The sequence below is a fragment of the Mesoplodon mirus genome, assembly GCF_964341445.2.
Source record: "Mesoplodon mirus genome assembly, chromosome: 6".
In the NCBI taxonomy this organism is placed as follows: Eukaryota; Metazoa; Chordata; class Mammalia; order Artiodactyla; family Ziphiidae; genus Mesoplodon; species Mesoplodon mirus.
The window spans coordinates 43,625,935-43,647,891 of record NC_138982.1 but is presented as its reverse complement, the minus strand read 5'-3'; the positions used below and the strand labels follow the sequence as shown (position 1 = coordinate 43,647,891).

The window sequence follows — 21,957 nt, the reverse complement described above, 5'->3', positions numbered from 1 at the left end:
AAAGTCACATGGCCAGATAATGGCAGAGCTACCATGAGGGCCCAGATAGACTGACAGTCTCAGCAAAGTGTTCTTATACATTTGTTAGTCGGAGTAAAAACCTCCTAACAGAGCTGGGTAAGCCCCTAGGAAGGTATGTATCGTGTACATGCAAATGCTAGACGCCATTAACGGTGTGAGGACCTTGAGACCCAGCTGGCAGGTGTTAGAGTCCCTGAATCCCTCTGCTACCAGGAGGATTGCCCAGTCACCAGGAGGGCTCTGGGCAGAAAAGTAGATGGTCTCTAGGCAGCAGAGCACGGGGAGAAGAAAGAGCTGGCTGGGGAGGGGTGGCCGCGAGCTCGGGAAGCAAGCATCCCGCAGGTGGGAAACTGGAGGCGCCTGGCATCTCAGTGCGGCAGGGCTGGCGGGTGTGGGTGGGAGCGTCTGGGAATCATGGTTGGGAAGGGGGGCCAGGAAGGACTTTACTCTCATTGGCCTGTGAATGGCTTAGACTCCCCATCCACCCCTTCTGTGACTTCAGAGCCAGGCCCATTCACATGCAAATACCCTCTGGGACCGGGAAGCTGAGCCCCAAAAGGTTCAGGACAGGAAAATAGCCTGGGGACAGGCAAAAACAAAGCCTTGTTTTGTTCTTCTCCTGCAGAGGCAGCCTGGCTCCAGGTTGGTCACAGTCAGCACTGGGGTGAAAGCAGTGATTAAGTAAGTGCTGAGGGGAGAGAAGGGACCCGCCACGGGCCAGCGTCTCCAGGCACTTTCCAGGAATGTGCAAGCCGGTATGTCCCTCCGCCACTGCCCAGGACCCTGCTATCCCCAGCTCGAATGCACATCCTCAAATCTTGGAAAATTTTCAAGAGAGCTAGAATAGGGACCAAAAGGCCTGGCTTCTGGTCACCGCCCTGCCACTCACATGTGTCACTTTAACCTCCCCAGGCACTGGTGCCCTGGAGCTGGCTCTGACCAACTTACAGGGGCCAGTTGTCAACTTTTCAGGGATTTTTGCAATGCTGTTGTTAAACATAGCCATCGTGAAAAACTGCTTCATAAATTTACAATAAATTATATTAAACAGAAATAAATTATATAAAAACTCATCATCTCCTAACTATTCTATCATTTTACTATTATCTCAGCACTTGAGTTTACTAATGTCTAGAATATCTGAGTGGTGAATAGAGAGCTACCGAGGTATCTCTCCTCTGCCCTCCCAAACCACTCCCCAGTCTAGACCAGGTTGTTGATCATTGATAAATGCACCACTGGGTTCAGCCTCAGTTTTCACAAACATACTAGGTGGACCTTAATTCTATCCTCTAAGAGTCAGGAGGTCAAATGACACATGGGTGGGAAAGCAGCTTGTAAAGTCTGCCATTGCCTGTGCGCATTTAGCAGGGACCCTATTTCCCAGGCCTCCTGGTGATGGGGCTCCCACCTGTACCTCTGTCTTCATCTCCCATCCCTGTCCCTCCTGCTCCAGCCACACTGCCATCCTTGCTCTTCTTCAAACACACCAGGCACTTTCCCACTAAGGTCTTGGCTGGTCTTTCTGGTTGGGATGCTTTTCCCCAGAAAGCCACATGGCTGACTTTCTCAGCTTCTTCAAGTCTTTGCTCAAATGTCACCCTTTCAACAAGGACCACCTTGATCAACATATTTCAGTGGTAACACGCACCCCACCTCATGTGGACCCTCTTTACCCCGCTCTGTTTCACTTCTTTGCCTATCACCTTACTACTCATTATATAATTAACCTGTGGATTGTGTTTAGTGTTTATTGTCTGTTCCCCCCAGTGTCATGTAAGCACCCCGCTGGCGGGCATTTCTGTCTTGATTACCGCTATACCCCAAGCTCTAGTAAATGGTAGGCATTCAATGAATATTTGTTGAATAAATGAATACCTCCCCTTCCCTACTTTTTCTTCTATGAGCACATCAAAGCAAATTCAAGCCCTGCTTTTTACCAAGGTGTGTCTGAGAGCGGCCTGTGTACACATAAGCACACAGATTTGCACACCGGGGCACCTATTCCCCAGAGCACTCCCACCTCACACTCACCCACACTTGCCCACATTCTCTGCCCCAGCGCTGGGAACCTTCCTTCTGTTTTCCATCACCCCAGAGCCTGTGCTGTTTGTACTTCCTTCATAAAATAAGCTTTTGTCACGCTTTTTCTGAAGCTCATTTTCACTTCCTGATTCTTCTGAATCAGCTAGAATGGATTTGGAAACCTGGTATCTCTGGAGTGAAGAATTCCACTAGGGAATACAATTGAAATTCATGAGAAACATTTACCCATTCCTCTTTTCCTTCAGGGGCAAGGCTTCCTGTCTACTCCCAGAGAATGAACAGAGCTTCGGCAGTAGTTGAAGGTCGAGGGCATGTTCAGAGTAAACGCAGAGCACTGCACAGAAATTAGGAGTCGGGGTTCAGAGGAGTCAGTCTTGGAGCAGGGCCATGGGAGGGACTTATCTGTCAATTACACAACAGGATGCAGACTGACCCAACGAAGCCTGGGAAGGGAGCATCAGGGCTGGAAGGGCTTAGAGAGGCCAGCCAGTCCAATTTCCTCATTGGGCAGATGGAGAAACTGAGGCCCAGAGCAGACAGGTGACTTGCCCAATGTCTCAACAGGAGTCAGTGGTTGATCTCTAGACCAGAGCCCTTTCCTTTATGCTTACCACCAGGAGATTTTTGCTTTTTCCTGTTCTGCCCCCAGGGCTGTGTTCACTACTAGAAATAAACACAGACATAGGCCCTGAACTCCTGGGGCTGACAGTCTAGTGCAATGTCCTTGAGTTCACCATTAGACTTGTGTACCACAAACAGATAAATTGAGCACTTTCCCAGCCTTCATAGCTCAGACTCCATTTTTATAAATATTTTTTTTCTCTCAAAGTCAGAATAAAAGAGAAAGTTCTTTAACAAAATCTAGACAACACAGGGACCCTCAAGTCCCTTCAGTTTTACAAGATTTTACTAAATTTCTCTTATAGCCAGGAAGCATATCAAAATCCTGAAATCCCTACCAGGATAAAACTTGTTCTGAGAAGGGCCAAATGGAGAAACACAATCATGACTTAGGAGTAAGAAGAACAAGGATTGAAACCTGGCTTTGCTCTAAAGTCCTGGACAACAAATGCACTTAAGCTCTTGATGCTCAGTGTCCTTTCCTGTAAATTAGGTGTAGTAGTCCCGGCTCTCCCTAGTCCATGAGAATCAAAGGAGGCAATAGATCAGAAAGTGCCACAAACTTGTGTTATGACAAATGAATACACAGGAGAAATAAACAACAACCTCTTGCATTTGATTAGTCCTTTCAGAGTACTTTTCCATAAATTGCCTGAAAAACTGAGTGATATGTGTAAGGTCATAGGCAGCCAATTAGTGGTAAAGTCAGAGCAGATGAGAAAACTGACACTCATTGAGCATCTGGTGATACCAGCAGGCACTTTAGTGCTCACACCCTTGCCATCATTACCACTCTAATAATGCTTACTGAACTAATTACATAGGTGTTGGACATATGTCAATATAGCATTTACCTCACTTGACATTCACAATAAGCCCAAGAGATGGGCATTACTGTTATCCCTATTTTACAATAAATAGTGGAGGCAGGACCTGACTCTAGGTCTGAGTGGCTCTAGAGCCTGAACTCCAAACCATTGAACATGGCTGCCTTTTGCAGTACTGATTCCACTCATAGCCATCATTTCATTTAAACCCTTGCATAAACTGCAAGGAAGGTACTGTATCATTGAGTCTTTTTTTTTTTTTTTTTTTTGGTACCAATCACAAAACCGATGCTTAGGGAGATCAAGAAGTTTAGGGAATTACACTGTTAAATTCCTCTTTACCCTTCAAGACTTATCCCAGACATTAACTATTTCCAAAGCTTTTCTTGAACACCCAGAAATGATCACTCTACAACTTATATACTGCCCCATACTCTTGTGTTACTCTGCCCAGTTTTAGCTTATTAATTATGTACTTGTCTTATGACACACTATGAAATCATGAGTTCTTGGAGGGCAGGTACTGTCTTACTCATCTTCATGGGGCCTGTCTTTGGTGCAGTGTCCAACTTATGGTAGATTTTCAATAAAATTCTTGGACTTCATTCCATAGACAGAGGAGAACCATTGAAAGGTTTTGAGAGTTGCACAATCAAAGCAATGTTTAAGAAGATCTCTCTGGACACATGTAGAGGGTGGACTGGTTGGGGAGAGACCCACAGCTGGTAGACATTTAGGATGGTATTGCAATAAACTAAGTGAGAGGAATAAGAACTGGAACTAAAGGGCTAAAGTGGAGAGAATGGAAGAAATGTTGAATGTATCAAGAATATAGAGTTAAGAGGAGAAAAGTGGTGTTATGTCATATGAGCATTTAACAGATGCCAGTTGAGCTATATGCACTCAATAAAAGAAGGGGAAAGAGAGAAAGAGAAAAAAAGCCAAATGCAGGTTTTTATTATCTCGTTTTCCAATGAACAGATACCAAGAAGTGAACTTGAAAATAAGATATGTGAATCTGCAGTTCCCTTGGTGGTTCTGGTTTCTGAGTACCTTTTTCAGTCACTATAGCTCCAGGGCTCATTTCTCAGCACAAGTCAAACTACTTCATCTGATGCTCAACTAAAGAAACTATATAATTTGTTGCATTTCTGGGAAAAAAGTCTCCTCTGGACATTCTAAAAGACAGTGTTCTACTATATTTAAGAGAGTAAGTTTGACTATAGACAATATTTGCCTTACATTACACTTAAAAACCTAAGCATCCATAAGATGGGGGACTCCACTGTCACTTAATAGTTTTAAAAGAAGAAAAGAAAAGACTGAGAGTTTTGAGATATAAATTCTGGTCCCCGTGTGACCTTGGCCAATGAATTGCCCTTTCTAGGGCTTCAGCATGATGATCATGAAGTTGAATCATGATTCCTGAGGTCTTAGATACATAGAATATCAGGGCTAGGTGGACCATAGAGAACATCTGGTTCAACTCCCTGTATTTGAGACAGGAGGAAAGAGTCCACTCTAAAAGCAATCACTTGCTCAGGGTTACTTAAGTTAGTAGAGAATGGCCACAAGAATCTAGGCCTCCAGCTTCCTGGCCAGTGTCTGTGCTCTGCCCCTCGCCTACAGCATTAACCAGCTGTGATTCGTATGTCTCATCTGTGCACTGTAGGAATCCACACATTGCAGCCACATTCCAAGGAAGCAAATCCTGTCGTGCAGATGTGCATGTGCCTTGAAGACCAAAGACTGCGGGAAGTCAGGCTGGAGAGGAATTTTCATAAAATGAGAGCATCCAGACCACAGCCTTGGGGTCCTGCGCTTCTTCAAGCTGCTGATGTGCAGTGTCAGCAATTCCGTCATCATCACCCTGATGGGCCAGGGTGGGAAGGGCAGTCTGTGGACTGGGGCTGGGCTGAAAGGATTCCTGTAAACTGGACAGTCCTTTAAACCCACTCCCAGGCCTGCCAGGGGAATTCAGTCACAGAGTGAAAGAGCCTCAAAACAGGGGATATTATCCCATCAGACGGAAATGAGTGATATTCCAAGTTCCTTGGAAAAGGACAGCACTGCATGATATATTTACAAGTTTTCTTCAAATGACATGTCACTACGGCAACTCCAGCAGACTATAGTCTCTTAATGGAGTGCTTATGGCCACGGAACTTCAAGAAGTGGCCGCTGTAACATATTATTACCGTTTTCTGGCATTATACTAACTAGGATAATGAGGGCTTGGGGGGGTCATCTGGAAAGCTCTGGCAAGGAGAATGAAGATTAAAATTCTGGAATTTAAGGGACCTTAGGGATCATCTCATTCTACTCCTCATGGAACAGATGAAAAGACAGAATTTTGTAGAGGGGTATTGACTTATCCAAGGGTGACATGGCTGGCATGCTCATGCTTCATTCAGATGAAAAGGGAAGAGCCTCCTTCTCATTCATAGCCAGGAAAGCCACATATTCTGGGGGTGGAGGGTTAGGGAGAGAACACAATTAGAAAAAGTCAACGGGTTTCGACTATATGTTGAAGGCTTCTGGGTTTTAGGGTTCACAGGCGAGGGTACTAGTCTTGTCCCTGTATTGGGAACTTAAGGAGTATTCAAGCTGTAATTCCTGCAAGGTGTGACCTTCAGGGGGACCAAGAAGGCTGAGTGAGCAGAGTGAGCTTCTGAGCCACCTTCAACCCTAGCAGCCTCACTTCTGTTTCCTATATCAGGACTACTAGAAGATTTGTAAGAAGAAAATGTCCACTAGGGAGAAAATATTTGAAAAACAACAATAACAACAATGACATGGGATTAGGTGGGTCTCCAGAGGGCCGCTGTGGCCTGACATCCTGTGAATTTTTGAGTCCAGGAGGGGAACTCTGCCGGGCACGTGTGGGCAAGGACACAGGGCCTGTCTCCACGTGAGCACTAGTCATCAGCTGACCAGGGTGCAGCGTCCTGTGAAGGAAGGCCTGCTCAGGCCCCATGGCTGCTAGAACCTCTGCAGGGAGGCCAATGCTAGTGCTGGGATGGCATTCTGGAAGGAAGTGAGCTGTGCAAGCCCAAGCAAAGTAATACCTCTCTGTCCAATATGTTAATCTCTTCTTCTAAAGGAACTGGAAAAATGTGTTGGAATCAGAGAAGCAAGGACTGTCGGGCACTTGAGGTAGGCAGCTCAGTCTCTGTGTTGCCTCACACAGACTGTTTCTTTGCTATGCTCAGAGGTCACAAGTCTAATTTTGGAGCAGAGAGAGTGCTAAACGATTGTCTTTTCTACTCCAGATCATTTGGGAGTTAGTGGCAGATCTGGGACTAGAACAGGCATTTCCTGAATCCCAGTCAAGAAACCAGGATGATGCTGCCCTTCCAGAGGGCCTAGTCCCATCTCCTTGGGCTATCAGGAAGGTATCTCACCACCCTAGATAGAAACCATCAATCAATTTCCAAAATATTCTCCAACCAGAAAGGCCAAACTTTGGGTAGAAATTTCAGTGTCCTTGATTCAGGGTCAGGAGAGGTCTTCACAGTCTATTGTTGCCCTTGAAAAGTATCATTTTCTTCCACTACAAAGTGTAGCTGATGTCAACTCTTTAATCTGCCTTGCCAGGAGACTCAATTTATTTGGGGGCAAAGGAATGAGTTAAATCCTCTATTGTGTGTTTATCATCTCGATAAAGGATAAAGGAGTCCTAACAAGGTCAAACCTGGCATCCATATAAATAAGAGAAAAACTTGTGAGAAATGATTGAATATGAATTGAGAGTGAATTCTTAGGGTGGAGGCAGGGAGGAATAATGAAAATAAGTCATTGTCACAGCTAAAGAAAAAAGTTCTAATTTCCGTGGTCTAGAGGCCCCAGCTACTAATAAAGGCAAGTGTTTCCGCTGGCAAAATTTCTAGATAGTTGACATATTTGAAAGTAGAGAAAAAAGCAGTTAGGAAGTTCACATCTAGACTTGTCTAAATCTATGGAATTTACTCTTCTATTAAGCCAGTGTTTGGTCATTTTCCTTCTGCTAAGTTCTCTCTCCAACTTAGATATTTGAGAATACCATGGTTGTACAGCGAGCATTAGCTAGGGGAATTGGCTGGGGGATTCTGCTAACCTAATGTCCCCTACCCAAAATGCATCTGGGATCCTGGAGTTTGGTTCTGCCAGAGGCTAGATTATGTCCTAGAAGACATAACTAACCTGTTTGTTAGAAATTTCAATTTAGGATGATGAACACTTAGGATCTTGGTGAATACTCTCTGCTTGATCCTTGCGAGTCTGAGAAGTTGGCTCCATTTTTAATGAATTTATAGAAACTGTATGTCAGTCTAGCTTACCAAGCCACATCATCTCTTAGAGCAACCAGTTTTACCTTTTCTCATTCTTTTTGTCAATCTTTTATTGTCATTACTCTTTTTCATCTTGTGCAATTGCTATTTTTCTAGGCTCATCTCTCTTTTTAAGGGACTAGATTTTTGTGTCCTTAAATCCTCACAGTTTCTAGCACAGGACATTCAAAGATGGGCAGCATCACATAGAGAGAGCAATGGTTCTCAAACGGAGAGATTTTACTCCCCTGGGGATATTGATAACTGCTGGAGACATTTTTGGTTGTCACAACTGGAGTGGGAGTGCTATTGGCATCTAATGAGTAGAAGCCAGGGATGCTGCTAAAAATCCTATAATTCGCAAAACAGCTTTCTTCAGCAAATAATTGTCTGGCTCTAAATGTCAATAGTGCTAAAATTGAAAAACTGTCATGGAGCACCAATTTTAGAAAGTTTTCAGTCACAGAAAATGTGCTTTAAGTGGGATACTTGATGCATACCCAACATATATAATTAGCAACACCCACCATTTAAAATGAGTTAATCAGGGTAGGGGTTCACAGCCCCACTTACCAGGCCTCTGCCCCACCCATCCCACTGTTCTTTTCAGGCCCTGCAGTATCCTAGGGCTCAGTGGAGTACAGCTTGTGAGCAGTTTGGTGGAGCCAAAAGAACATGGTATTGAAAGTCACAAGACGTGTTTGGAACCCTGATCCATCACTTACTAGCTGTACAACGTTGGGTGAGTTGCTTCACTTTCTTGGGGTTGTTTCTTTGCCTGTAAATGGGATAGTAGTACCTGTCTCATAGGATTGTTTTAAAGGTTGAATGAGATTTTAAGTGTAAATCACCTTGTCAACTCACTTCTTTGCTGTTGATCAAACATTCTGGTAAATACAAGGTTAACTCTTGTTGAATTACAGGCTGTGGAAAAGTGAGACTATACTAATATCAAAAATATAGAAAGCCTACTCTTGAGTGGTTTGATGAGAACTTCTTCCAGGAAGCCAGAGAGAGGTTATAAAGTAGGTTCTTAGGTCTCCACATCTTTTTGAACCAGATACAACTTTAATAAGTGTCATCTCTCAGAAGTACTTTAATCTTTCTTAGCTCCACTTTTAAAAGAGAACAGCTTCCCACCCATAGCATTGTTTGTGGGCTCTCCTTAAATTCTGGGAAATGTTGTTTTGATGTTGTAATCATTTTCTGCTCCTCTTCCATTTGTTTTTTACATCCATCTGTGTAGTGACCCCCCACTGTTGCCCATACTCTTTGTTGATAAAATCCAAACTCTTCAGCATCATATTCAAGGCCCTTCAGAACCTCACCCCAATCCAACCTTCCAACTTCACCTCCTACTCTCCGCTGTGGCATACTCTACACTTCTCAAACACTTGATCATTACCTAGGGAACAGGGCAATGCTTTCTAATGCCTCAGCTTTGGATATAATGCTAGCTTACTCTGATTAATGCTGACTCTGGGGTCTCTGCCCTTTTCTGCTTGTTGAGTTAAAGGTGACATTGAAGCAGAGGTTAGTGGAAACGTTAAAGACTTTGAGATCAGAAAGGAAAAGGCAAGGTTGTGTTTGGCTGAGTCACACTTTGCCAGTTTCAGTTTCCCTCAAGGTCTTTTCTAGGTCTTCCTACTCAGCCTGCACGCAGCATGCCACCCCCAACCCTCCTTCATAATGTTATAACATTGTATGTCTCCCTCACTGGACTGCCAGCCTGGGTGGTAAACACAGCATCTAATTCATCTAAGCTCCTCTAACTCCCAGCAGATTCTCCTGTAGAGAAGCTGTCCCAGTTAGGGAACATTAGGGGTCTCACCTTCACATAGTCGTATTCACAAAGGTAAGAGGATTCCAAGTTGAAGTGCATGAAGTAAAGCTTGATCCGAAATCCCTCTGGGACAGTGATATTCCACGTCACCTCTGAATCACTTGGATAAGAGTCTGGATAGCCAGGCGACTGAATCTGGCCAAACATATTGTTAAGCTCCACTATGTGGGCCAAAGCCTTCAACAAGGAGAAGCACAGAGCATGAGAGAGAAGGAGCCACCTGAAAGACATGAATGGATTCACTTACATTCACAGACACTGGTCCTTGCCATTTAGCTAAATCAACAGCCAGGAGACCAAGTTCCCAGCATGTCTCTGCCACTGACCTGCTGTAATTACTTTGTCCTTATGGGTTTTGCTTACCCAGCCTATAATACTGGAGGGTGGTAACTTGATTTTAAAGGTTGCTTCCAGTTGTGCTCTTTTTAAATATTTGATAATAGTATTAAACTTTCCCAGAAAATACCACATTTGGGACTCTGAGGTGTATCATTTTTTGGTTGAAAATATAAATTTCATAGTTAGGTAAAAGCTGATATCATTTCTTTAGCTTAGCTTTATTTAAGGATCATAAACTCTTGATTCAATTTTCTAAAAAGTAAGTAATAGTAACATGGTAATATTGAGATAAGACTTATACTCAATGATGGGATCTGTAGTACCTAAAACAAATTTAACAAAATCAATCAAGAAATGCAAAATTTTGAATTAAGAAGGAATGAGCAAAACAAGGTTTTTCCTTTTGGCAAGTGTTTTTATAAAAGGATCAAAAACATAGTTTAGGGCTTCCCTGGTGGCGCAGTGGTTGCGAGTCCGCCTGCTAATGCAGGGGACATGGGTTTGTGCCCCGGTCCGGGAAGATCCCACATGCCGCGGAGCGGCTGGGCCCGTGAGCCATGGCCGCTGGGCCTGCGTGTCTGGAGCCTGTGCTCCGCAACAGGGGGGGCCGCAGCAGTGAGAGGCCCGCGTACCGCAAAAACAAAAACAAACAAACAAAAAAACAAACATACAGTTTATTTCCAGCTGCAGGAATGAGAGATGATAGACTGTGAAAAGAGTTGCATAAGGGGCACAGGAAATTCAACAAAACTTGCAGAATACACCCAAAGTGGCTGATGCAATAATGAGGCAGAATGTCCATCTGTGTCAAAGGCTTGTCAAAAACCTAATGGTCAGTATACAACACAACCAAGGCATCTACTAGATTGCTCCCTCTGTGAGACTCAAGGACCTTGAACTCAAACATCCCAATCCTGGCTCATCAACTTCTCCGTTAAATACTATATGTTCTATATGTATAACTGATTCATTTTGTTATAAAGCAGAAACTAACACACCATTGTTAAGCAATTATACTCCAATAAAGATGTAAAAAAAAATACTATATGTTCTGCTTCCTATGTTTGGGGAACCCCTCTGCTTCTCTCCAGTCAATTAATTTAAATGTTCTTATCCGGACTGTTGCTATTGCATCCTAACTGATCTCCCTGGCCACCACTTCATACCATTCAGCAATCTTCCGCCAAATTTGATTTTCTAAAACACAGATGTGTCCACACTGCTCCACTGTGCCTGCAGGGCAAAGCATCTGCTACTGGGATGGCTGATAAGCCCTTTTTGATCTAGTGCTGATTTACCTGTCCAACGTCATCTCATAGCAGCCATGCTGAGGCAGATCATTCTGGGAGTGTGCCATGCCCATCCAGGCCTTGGTCCCATTGCACATGCCCTGCTCATTCTTCACCTGGTTGTCTTATTTATCCTCCACCATGCAGCTCAAAGCTTCCCAAGATACCACAGAGTATCCTTCACTCCAGATTCCAGCTCCCTGTACATGCTTCCAATTAGAGCACTGCTTTAGGCACAGTCCCTGAAGTTAGGTGTATTTGGGTTCAAATCCCAGTTCTCTTACTTACTGGCTATGAAACCTTGGATAATTAGTCTCTGAGCTCAGGTTTCCTCAAATGTAAAATGAAGATTATAATCTCTAATTTACAGAGCTCACATGAACATTGGAGATGATGTATGTGAAGGACCTAATGTAAAGCCTGGTATACAAGAGATGATGAATGAATGAACGAATGAATGAACAAAAGCATGAAAGTGGGGCCAGAGTCTTATATAGCCTAAAAAGTAACTTCTGGGAAATTATACCAGAATCTTAAGATTAAGATACAATTTGACTAATCAAGAAGTTGTTTCTCCCCAAGCTGCCCCACCCTGCTCAGTAAACAGATGCACATATGTTTATATATGCACACATATGAATTTTTGAGTGTGTAAACACAATGAGATAACTATAATGAGATTATCTAGCTGTCTTATAGAATATTTACATAAAAGGTAAATACTTAAGTGCAAAATGGCCTACAAGGGTGTCAGTAGGATATTAACAGTAGTTATCTCTGAAGTGGTAATATGAGTGTTTTTAATTTTACTTTTGTGTATATAAAATGTTCAGATGTGTCTAGAAGGGCCTTGTGCTATTTTTTCAATTAAAAAAAATAGAGTTATTTAAATTTTTTCCAAGGCCCCTGCAATAGCAACATGTGAGATGCAACTAAGGAAACAAAATGTTTTAATCCAATTGCCAGGGTCAATATTTTTATAAACCAATCTGTGGAGGAGACAGAAGGGGAGGCACAGGTCCAAGCTCTCCTGTGAACTAGTAGGAAAGCTTGAGTCTAGAAACTCTGGCTTGCAGGGCTCAGGCAGCCCCACTTTCAAGTGAGGAAATATACCGATGGTACCTGGGCTAGGAGTTCTGGTTCGGTTCCGCCTGGGGAGGGGAGAGCACTGGTCTTAGGTTGGAAGAGCTGGATTCAAGTCCAGGCTTTGACTTTATTTATCTGACCCATCTTGGGGAAGTCACGTAAGGTCTCCCTCTCTGTTTCTTCATTCTTTAATTGGTGATAATAATGACATCCCCCGGGGCTGCTATCAGAATAAAGGAAGATTGGAAAATAAGTATTTTGTTAAATGTCCAGCCCTAGGCAAACATTAGTTATGATTACTCCATCATGCTGCTTCCCGAAAAGCAGGGGTTAGGAATGAGCTTTGGATCCCCAACTGGACTTCCCTGCAATAGCGACACCCAGATTATGTAAGGCTGAAAGGTCAACTTTCTCCATATCTGCTTTTTCCAGACCACATGGAGGAGACTCCGAGCTTCCTAATGCTGCTTCTGTCAAGGGCTGGCCCAGGCTAACGGCTCCATCTATCCTCAGAGGCCTAGGACCATATGTAGTAGGCAACTGGTCATCGTGGGAGGAAGGCCTGTGAAGCTTTCTGTTCTATTTTGTTTGCATCTCAAAACAGTTTCAAACATATGAAACAAATCTCTCTTTTCACATAATAAGCCTGAGCATATGCTTGCTTGCTTGCTTTCAGGGCTGAAAATTAAAGAATGTAAGTGACAGCTTTCATTTCCCATCACACTCTCTGAATGTTTTTGGCTTCTTATCCACCAGGCACCGGCTGTACAAATTCTGACACCTGCTATCTATTCTCCAACTAATCAAAAAGTTTAATTACATTTGCTTGAAATGTCAAAAGTAATATATAACGACAGGATTTCCTAAGCTCTACTGTAGGAGCAAGCTCTCAGGAGTGCCTTAAAAAATGCCGGCGTATATCCATGGTTGTGGAATGAGTAGCACTTTCTATCCTTTCCATTCACTCCTCACTTCAACCTACACTACACCAAGACTGTTTTGGGGTAGAAGAGTTGAAATGGACTATATAGATCCCTTTGACAACACCCTTACTTGACAGATGACGAAAAGGATACCCCAAGAGGTGACATGTCATGCCCAATACCATATGGTGAATTAGCTTCAACAGAAGAAGGCAATAACAAAAGCTCACAGAGGATGCTGGGTCCATGCCCATATCATGCCCAGGCATCTGGCCAAAGCAATTAATCCTGTGAAAAATAATTTTAAAAACCCGTAGCTTTATGTGAAAATTAAAAAAAAAATACTAATACCAAAGCCCCTCCCCAGCAGATTTTAGTTTAATTGGTCTGGAGTGAGGCCTGGTCACTGACATTTTTTTTTTTTTTTTTTTTTTGCGGTATGCGGGCCTCTCACCGTTGTGGCCTCTCCCGTTGCGGAGCACAGGCTCCGGACGCGCAGGCTCAGTGGCCATGGCTCACGGGCCCAGCCGCTCCGCGGCATGTGGGATCTTCCCGGACCGGGGCACGAACCGGTGTCCCCTGCATCGGCAGGCGGACTCTCAACCACTGCACCACCAGGGAAGCCCTTACATTTTTTTAAAGCACCATAGATGGTTCTAATGTGCAGCTAGGATTGAGAGCTGCTGGTGTAGAATAATATACTTGGTTGAGAGTCTGGCAAAATATAGTAGAAAAACATCCTGAACTTGGAGCCTAAAGATCCAAATTTGGGTCTGGGCTTTTTCAAGATCATCAGTGTGGCTTTGGGCAAGTTGCTAAACTCTTTTATCCTCACTTCTCCATAAATCCTACCTCATCCAAAATCTGAAGACCAGATGAGACCGTGCCTATGAAAGGGCTTTGCAAACTCTGAAGTGTTGTGTCTATGTGAGGGAAGACCTTTTATAGACTTCTAGTGGAGCACTTTTCCAGTAGTAGTTTTGCTATTGAACAACTGAATTCAATTCAGCTAATATTTATTGCATGCCTAATAGGAAACAGACATTATGCTAGGTCCTAGGCATACAAAGACGAATATGCCATAGATCCTATTCCTTAAGGAACACTCAGTCTTGGAAGAGGAGGTGGACATTTCAACAAAGAGATATTAAGAAAGGTAGCTCCCAAGGACAGAGATATCACAAAGGAGAAGATGCTGACTCTGGGGATACTGGGCAGGGAAGAGGAGGTGATGTATGAGCCAGCTTGAACAATCGGGTCCTCTAGAAATAGGGGAAATAAGAGGGAGAGTTATTCTGGCTTAAGGGATCAGCAAACACAAAGATACAGAACTGATCATTGGCCTTGCAGTTTGGTATGGCTGGGGCACTGGGTGGTAGGGTGAGATTTGAATAGTGGACAGATCAATCAAATTGTCATTCCATGTAGATGGGCATAAATCTCCTCTCTTTTAGGAGAAAGGAAAATGAAGTTAGATAGCAGGTTTAACATTACAATGGATTTAGAAAGAACAGAATGATTGGATTAACCTTAAAGACCTGATTATCTCTCTAAACCACAGGTAATCTGAGTTCAAAGAGTTAACATAGCCCGAAGCCCCTCATTGGCCCCAGACCCTGAAAAGTTGCTAGGTGACTTTGCAGAAGAGAAACAAATAGAACCCTTTTCCAATTGAGAAGAAAATTAACAGGAAAAGATGTTTAGAGACAACACATCCGCAGAGTGTTTTTTTTTTCTTTTTTGTATTTTTAACAGTATTAACACTTATAAGTAGTAAAAGTAATTATGGTGGTCGGATTTTGACACTTGGAAGGAAAAACTTACAAGAAATGTCTGGTAACAAGCATCAAGTAACTCTAAGTATAGGCTGAGGAATGGGAAATATTGAAGAGCTTGGAAACAATTAGAATTTAAAGTCCTAGTTTCAGAACTCCAAAGACTTTTTTTTTTTCAATTTGTAATATTTCTTTAAGAGCCATTTGGTGCAATTCATAGCCTGATTCATGCCACTGGCGGCCTCTGATTTCAGTAAGAAATGCAGAAATTTATAGTGGAATGTAAAACAGGGACAGGTTTTTAGTTTTCTAAATTGAGGTTTTAAACTAGCAAACTTCTGAAGGTTTAAGAAGCCACAGAGCTGAGCTATGGGAATCTGGTTTCTTTTCCGGTCAGAACAAATAAACACACAAACACATATCTAACTCACAAAGTGTTGGAAGAGATAAAGCAATGCTCTTTACAAAGGAGGAAAACAAAAACTCAGCCTTGTGGGCAACAGAAGAAAAGTCACATTGGCCAGCAGACAGCACCCTACGCTGGCAGAGGGAGAAATCTGAGTTCCAGCGGCGTCAGGGGCATTTGCACACAGCCTCCCGTTTCAAGTTGCATGTCTCCGGAGTCCCAGGGAAGGCCCCAGCCCGTCTTCCTTCTCAGAGCCCCAGGGAGTGATGAGAACCCCCTGAACCAGCCACAGGACTCGCAGGTGAGTCGGCCCAGAGACAAGGTCAGACCTTCCAGGGCTACTTGGCACCTGGTCCCTGGAAGGACCCCCTGTGCCCACTCCTGTCCTGGCACTCACCTCATTTTCCTGCCTTGGGTGCTCCTGGCTGCCTGGTCCCCCCGGCCTGACTTGTCTGCGAGCTCGTCCCCGGTGTGGTGTCAGCGATGCCTTATCTTTGTTCTGAGGTCCCTGTGTGTCTCTGGAATTGGCTGGCATTCTCCATTCAGGTCACGCCTTCCCCTGCCTGCAACAGATCCCCTCTCCCCCTCTCTCCCTCTGCCTTTTCCTCTCTCTCTCCTCTCTCTCTTCTCTGACTTGCTCGTACACACACTCAGAGGAACCTGACAGAACAGAATCTGTCTTCTTCCTTAAAAGATCTGCTTCTCCAGGTCCCTCCTTCATCCCATGCGGCTGCTTCCAGCTCCTGAGAGAGAATAACTGAGCAGCTCGAATAGGTATTTGTATCACCGTGTGTGTGTGTGTGTGTGTGTGTGGATGTGTGTGGATATATGTGTGTGTGTGTGTGGATGTGTGTGGATATATGTGTGTGTGTGTGTGTGTGTGTGTGTGTAAAGGGTGGAGGGGGACAAAGTCTGACCTCTCTGTCTCCCTTGCCAGATGGCTATAGTTTTCTGCTCGTGTTCAGGACACTGGCAAAGGACACCAATTAAACAGGATGATCAACTAAGAGGGCAATTCTAACATCTACACTAGGCAAGAAAATAGAACCAAATGCCAAAGCTTGTCTGTCTGCAAACAACTACAGGCTTTCCTGTGAATAGAGCGGCTGGCCCGGTATGTGAGGGGAGCAGTCAGTCCTGCAGTTGGTTAGTTGTTCTTCGTCACTGTCACTTAAAAGCAAGGCTTGTGCTGTTTACCAACTCAGAGCATTCAGAGGCCTGATACAGCCTGGGGAGGACCCACTACAGACAGAAAGCCCTGCATGCCATGGCTGTAGAGAGATCTGGGCCTGTAAAGGTGGCTACCCCGGAGTTTGCGGAGAAAAGCAGCATCAGGTATAAGCCAAGCTGAATAAGAAGAAAATTCCTTTCTTCACAATGACCACCAGTCCTGAATAGGGAGAGAGACATCTGGGTATAAAAAGTAGATTTTACTGAGAACCTTTTCTGTGTTAGGCACATGGCTAGGTGCAAACATCATCTCAATTACTCCCACAAACCTGTGAGGATCATACTATTATACTCATTTTACAAATAAGAAAACTGAAGCATAGAGAGGTACACAATTTGCCTGGATTATCCAGCCCTTTATTACTCCTGACTGCTACCGTGGCAAACGCAAACAGTTAACATTTACTGAGCACTGTGTGTCAGGTACTGCTCTAGTAATGTATTGATTGCTTTCGATCATCTTTACATTTTGTGTATCTGGGTAGTAATATTATCCCCATTTTCCCGATGAGGAAACTGCCCAGAGAGTTTAAGTAAGTTACCCAAGATCACACAGCTAGAAAGTGATAGGGGAAGAATTTGAGTTCTTACCCACAATATTGCACTGCTTCTCACCAGAATATTATAGTACATATGGCATTTCAAATACACACCACATTCACAAAGAAACTCAATTTGGAGCATTTTGAAAAGAGCAATTAGACTCAGCATCAGAGTTGGCTATAATCTTCCCTTTCTATCCAAGCTGGCTGTGCACTTTGGCCCCAATTGTTAACATCTCTGGTCCTGTTTTCTCATCTGGAAAATGGGGGCTGCTTTGAGACTTAAAGGAAATTATCCTTGTCCTTTTTTTAGCTGTTCAGTGTACCCAAGAGAGGGCTCCCACCCATTCTAACCAAGGCGGCAAACACATGCATTCTCCACCCTCTGATAACACTGCTTTGGCACATTTTGGGGAACAATGCCTTGCATCTTGCTGAAATTCTCCTGGCTCCATTTTCTCTCCAGTTTCTCTATTTTATCACTTTTAAAGGTCAGCTTTGCTAATCTCGGCATTATTAAGAGGCTGTGTTTGATAATGTGAGTGCAAGTATATGGGATGAGAGAATATGTGTGAACCTAGGCACTGTTCTGGCAAAACGGCCTAAAAATTTCTGTGTTAGGCAGGATAGAAAAAAATCCCTTTAAAGGTCCCATTAAGAAGACTCACAGGCTCCTCAAACATCAAATAACTCTCACACAACATTTTGATGATTTAAGTGCAAATGAATCAGAAACACATGGACTACATTTCTCTTGGAATATACAAGGGTTTTAAAACCAAGGGAGAAAGATCTTGGCACGAAGCATCCTGCGCCATGCAGAGGGCCCTGCCCACTAAAGACATTCCCTCCTTCAACACTGCAGCTGAGCTGACCCTCTCCTAATTTAGGGCACATCCAGGGAAATGCAGTCATTTGTTCTGGGCACAGAGGGGAGAGCTTGGGAGGTAAAGCCATCAGCTTCTCCTTGCAAAGTGTCAGAGTAACTGAGCCTCCTGGAATAATTTCCTGGCCATGTTTCTTTAAGGCTGCCAGTGCTCAATGGGAGGCATTTGAAATATGTTCTGAGCCAAAGTTCTGCCAATATACAGCAGAGCTGATATGTGCTTCCCTGGGAGTTAGCCAAGGCTCAGATGGAATCTGCATGATAACGAGAACTGTGTGTCTCAGGACTGATCTGGGTGGGATTCAGGGCATTTTCCCATTGTGTTAGGCTGCATTGGTGATACCTTCCTGACCCCTTGATAAAAACTTCCTGGGGTGTCATGAATAGATCACGGGGAGTGGGAGGAATGGAAAAGACAGTGGTCTAGGAATAGACTCAACAAGGTCCCATAGGCTAACTCATGGGACCTTGGGCAAGCCACCTACTTTCTCTGCTGGAGGAGGGGAAGGAGTGACACCAGTTTGCTCCGCTATAAAATCAGGGGAGAGGAGTCCGTTGAGATCATGGAGCACATATAAATGTGGCAGTGAGGACTAGGAAATTGCAGTGGAGGTGGGGAGGTGAATTGCTAATGACCTGTAAAGAGAGTCAAAGAGTCCAGAGTGACCTTCTAATCTTGACACTTGGTTTATCTGTGGTCACAATAGCATTACATTACTCAGGATTCAATCATAGGTATTCAGAAAGATAATTTTTAAGAAGATTCAACTCGTTTTTTAAAATGTTGATGAAAAGGTTAACACATGAGTATAAGGAACTAACAGTATGTCAGTTAGAATCATAGAAGTGTAGAATGACGGATGTGGGCTCAACATCTCATATATAGTCAGGGAAAGGGATCAGAAAGCTACTACTAAGAGAGTAAATACTACAGCACTCCTACAACTAGAACTGGGCTTGGTTTACATGTTCTACCAAAGTATTTATTATATGCAACTCCTGGGCCCAGAATTTCTGGAATTCCATGAATGCGCTGGAAAATGTAAAATATTTGGGCAATGAGTTTTTGTTGGCAAAGTGTGAAATCCAGGCTTCCTATAGAGTATCTAAGAACTGATAAATAGCCCCAAAGATTACACCTAAGAATTAAATTTTAGGTTATTCAACACATTGGCTGACAGTATGCTGGAAACCCTGGCTTCAGAACCTAATGGATCATCAGAATAATATGGGAAAAACAAACAAACAAGCAAAAAAAACAGTGCCTGAGCTTCATCTCAGAAGATTCAAATTCAGTGAATCTTGGGTGGGGCTCCTGAATCTGTAATTTTAAAAGCTCCCATGGATGATTTTGTCATTTTGGGTATTTATAATGGTTCATCTTATAATTAACGGCATCTTAGATTTGATGATATAGTCTTAGTATCTGCCAGATACCTTCATATACATCATTACATGTAATATTTACATGTGTTTACAGGTGAGGACACTGAGGTTCAGAGAGACTAAGTGTGCCAGCAAGAGGATGATGGACATCTAGAGCCCAGGACTCCTGACCCTAAATCCAGGGCTCTTTCATCTGCAGCCCCTTGATCCTGCCTGTGGACTTTGAGCATCCATGAGCCATGTTGTCATGTGACTGCAAGATTTCAGGGAAGGGAAATATAATTTACATTCAAAAAATAAATTATTAAGCTCTCTTATGGACTAAATTGCACCGCTTCAAAATTCACATATCAAACTTGATACCTCAGAATGTGACTATTTGGAGACAGGCCCTTTAAAGAGGTGATTAAGTTAAGAGGAGGTTATTAGGGTGGGCCCTAGTCCAATATGACTGATATCTTTATAAGAGGAGGAGATTAAGACAGAGACAATCAGAGGAACGACCATGTGAGGAGACAGCAAGAAGGTGGCCACCTGTGACCCAAGGAGATGAGGCCTCAAAATACCAACCTCAATCTTGAACTTCCTTAAGATACCTGCCAACACCTTGGGCTTGAACTTCTAGTCTCCTAAACTGTCAGAAAATGCACTTCTGCTGTTTAAGCTATCTAGTCTGTGGTACTTTGTTATGGCAGCCCTAGCAAACTAATACAGGCTCTCTAACAGAAGTTCTCCCAAAGCGTGAGCGCATACCACCATAGTGTCAAGCTGATTTCAAGCACCGCAGGCCCAGAATTAACAAATACTGGGTCAGTTAAGGTTCTGTTTGGTAGGTAATAAGAGAAACCTTGACTAAAGCTGAAACAGAGTTTATTTTCCTCACTTAGCAAGAAGTGAGGCCGTAGGTGGGCCTGGGGACATTTTCTTTTTATCTGTTCTGCCATTCTTAGGAGCTAGGCTATGTGTAAGGAAGAATCCAGGGGTTTTTAAGTACTTGAGACATAGACCATTTGTTATGGGCTGAATTATACCCACCCCACCCCCCAAATTCATACGTTGAACCCTTAACTCCCACTATCTCAAAATATGACTATTTGAAGATAGGGGCTTTAAAAAGGTGATTAAGTTAAAATGGGGCTGTTAGAATGGGCCTCATCTAATTATAAAAAGAGGAGATTAGGATACAGACAACACAGAAAGCAGGGACACCGTGTGGGGATACAGTAAGAAGGTGGCCATCTGCAAGCCCAGGAGAGGGGTCTCAAAAGAAACCACCTAGACTTCTAGCCTCCAGAACTGTGAGAAAATAAATTTCTACTACTTGAGTAACCCAGTCTGTGGTATTTTGTTGTGGCAGCCTTAGGAAGTGAATACAGCATCCACATCTCCCTTACCTTTGCTCACCTAAATCCATTTGATACCAATTATTGTTGCTATTCACTCATATTAGGTCTCCCCTCCCACAGAAGTTCCTCAGATGCTAAGACTACATGGCCCAAGCAGATTCAGCCATGGACAGGATTATTTAGGCCTTAAGAAGCAAATGGACAGCTGAGGTTAGACCATGTGAAAGGCAGGATTCAGATCAGGGGCGTCAGTGTTATCACTTCTCTAACTCCCTAATGTTATTTCAATGACCATGACTTTTCCACCCTCCTTCCAAACTAGCCTGCTCTTCTATCATTCTGGCACACACTACTCATCTCTATTACTGTCACCTTCCAATCACTTGGTCCCATCCTCTGTTCCTTTCATTAGGAACTTAGGCATGTGGCACCATGCTTACCTCTCCTTCCCAATTCCTCCTGACATCCTGAGTGACACTGGACCCTCGTTGCTTGCTCTCCTCACTTCAACGATGACTTCTTCCATTTCATTGTAACCATCTACTCTACTTAAAGCCACATCCATCTCTGAAATCTTAAACTTGTAACACCCCATTCTCTGACCACCATCTCTTATCTTTCTAAGTCTTTGACTCCTTCAATAACCCTAGACTTCAACCTCATCAAGACATCCAGTCCTCTGACACCACTCCATTTCCAGTCTATCAGATCCTCTTGGCTTTATATCTTTTTTGAACCCCACAACCAATCACCAGCACTCCTGTGTGGATCCTTCTTTCTCTACCAGTTTCTTGACTCTTTTCTTACTTCAGAGGAATGATTCCTCATCTTTCTGGTGAATCACTGAGAATCTAATGAAAGGTAGATTATCTGTCTGGAATACCCCCAATAAAGCCATGTAATTTACTCCCTCACTTCAATTCTTTCTAAAAATGTCACCTTTTCAGTGAGGTCCTTCCTGGCCAATCTATTCTATTAGTTCTATTTCCACCCAGCTTTGCTCTCCCCATATCCTGTTTTACTTGTCTTAATGGCAGTAAGCATCAGCTAAGATGGTATTTATTTTAAGTTTTTATTGGTT

General features: G+C 43.4%; 1 protein-coding gene across 8 annotated transcripts in view; it reads right to left on the bottom strand.

Annotated features, from left to right (window-relative positions):
* The window catches only part of MASP1 (MBL associated serine protease 1), a gene marked incomplete at its 5' end in the record, with an annotated part of 63,131 nt that extends 46,874 nt beyond the window's left edge, over nt 1-16,257 (bottom strand). For 6 of the 8 annotated variants that reach the window (XM_082624422.1, XM_082624420.1, XM_082624423.1 and 3 more), the window contains 2 exons: nt 9,657-9,888; nt 15,884-16,015. In XM_082624422.1, coding sequence (XP_082480548.1) covers nt 9,657-9,888; nt 15,884-15,888 — 237 coding nt within the window. Of the gene's footprint in view, nt 1-9,656; nt 9,900-15,883 lie in introns of those variants that run through there. The other 2 variants (XM_082624421.1, XM_082624418.1) reach the window with 2 other exon arrangements.
* Nucleotides 16,258-21,957: the final 5,700 nt, after the last annotated feature.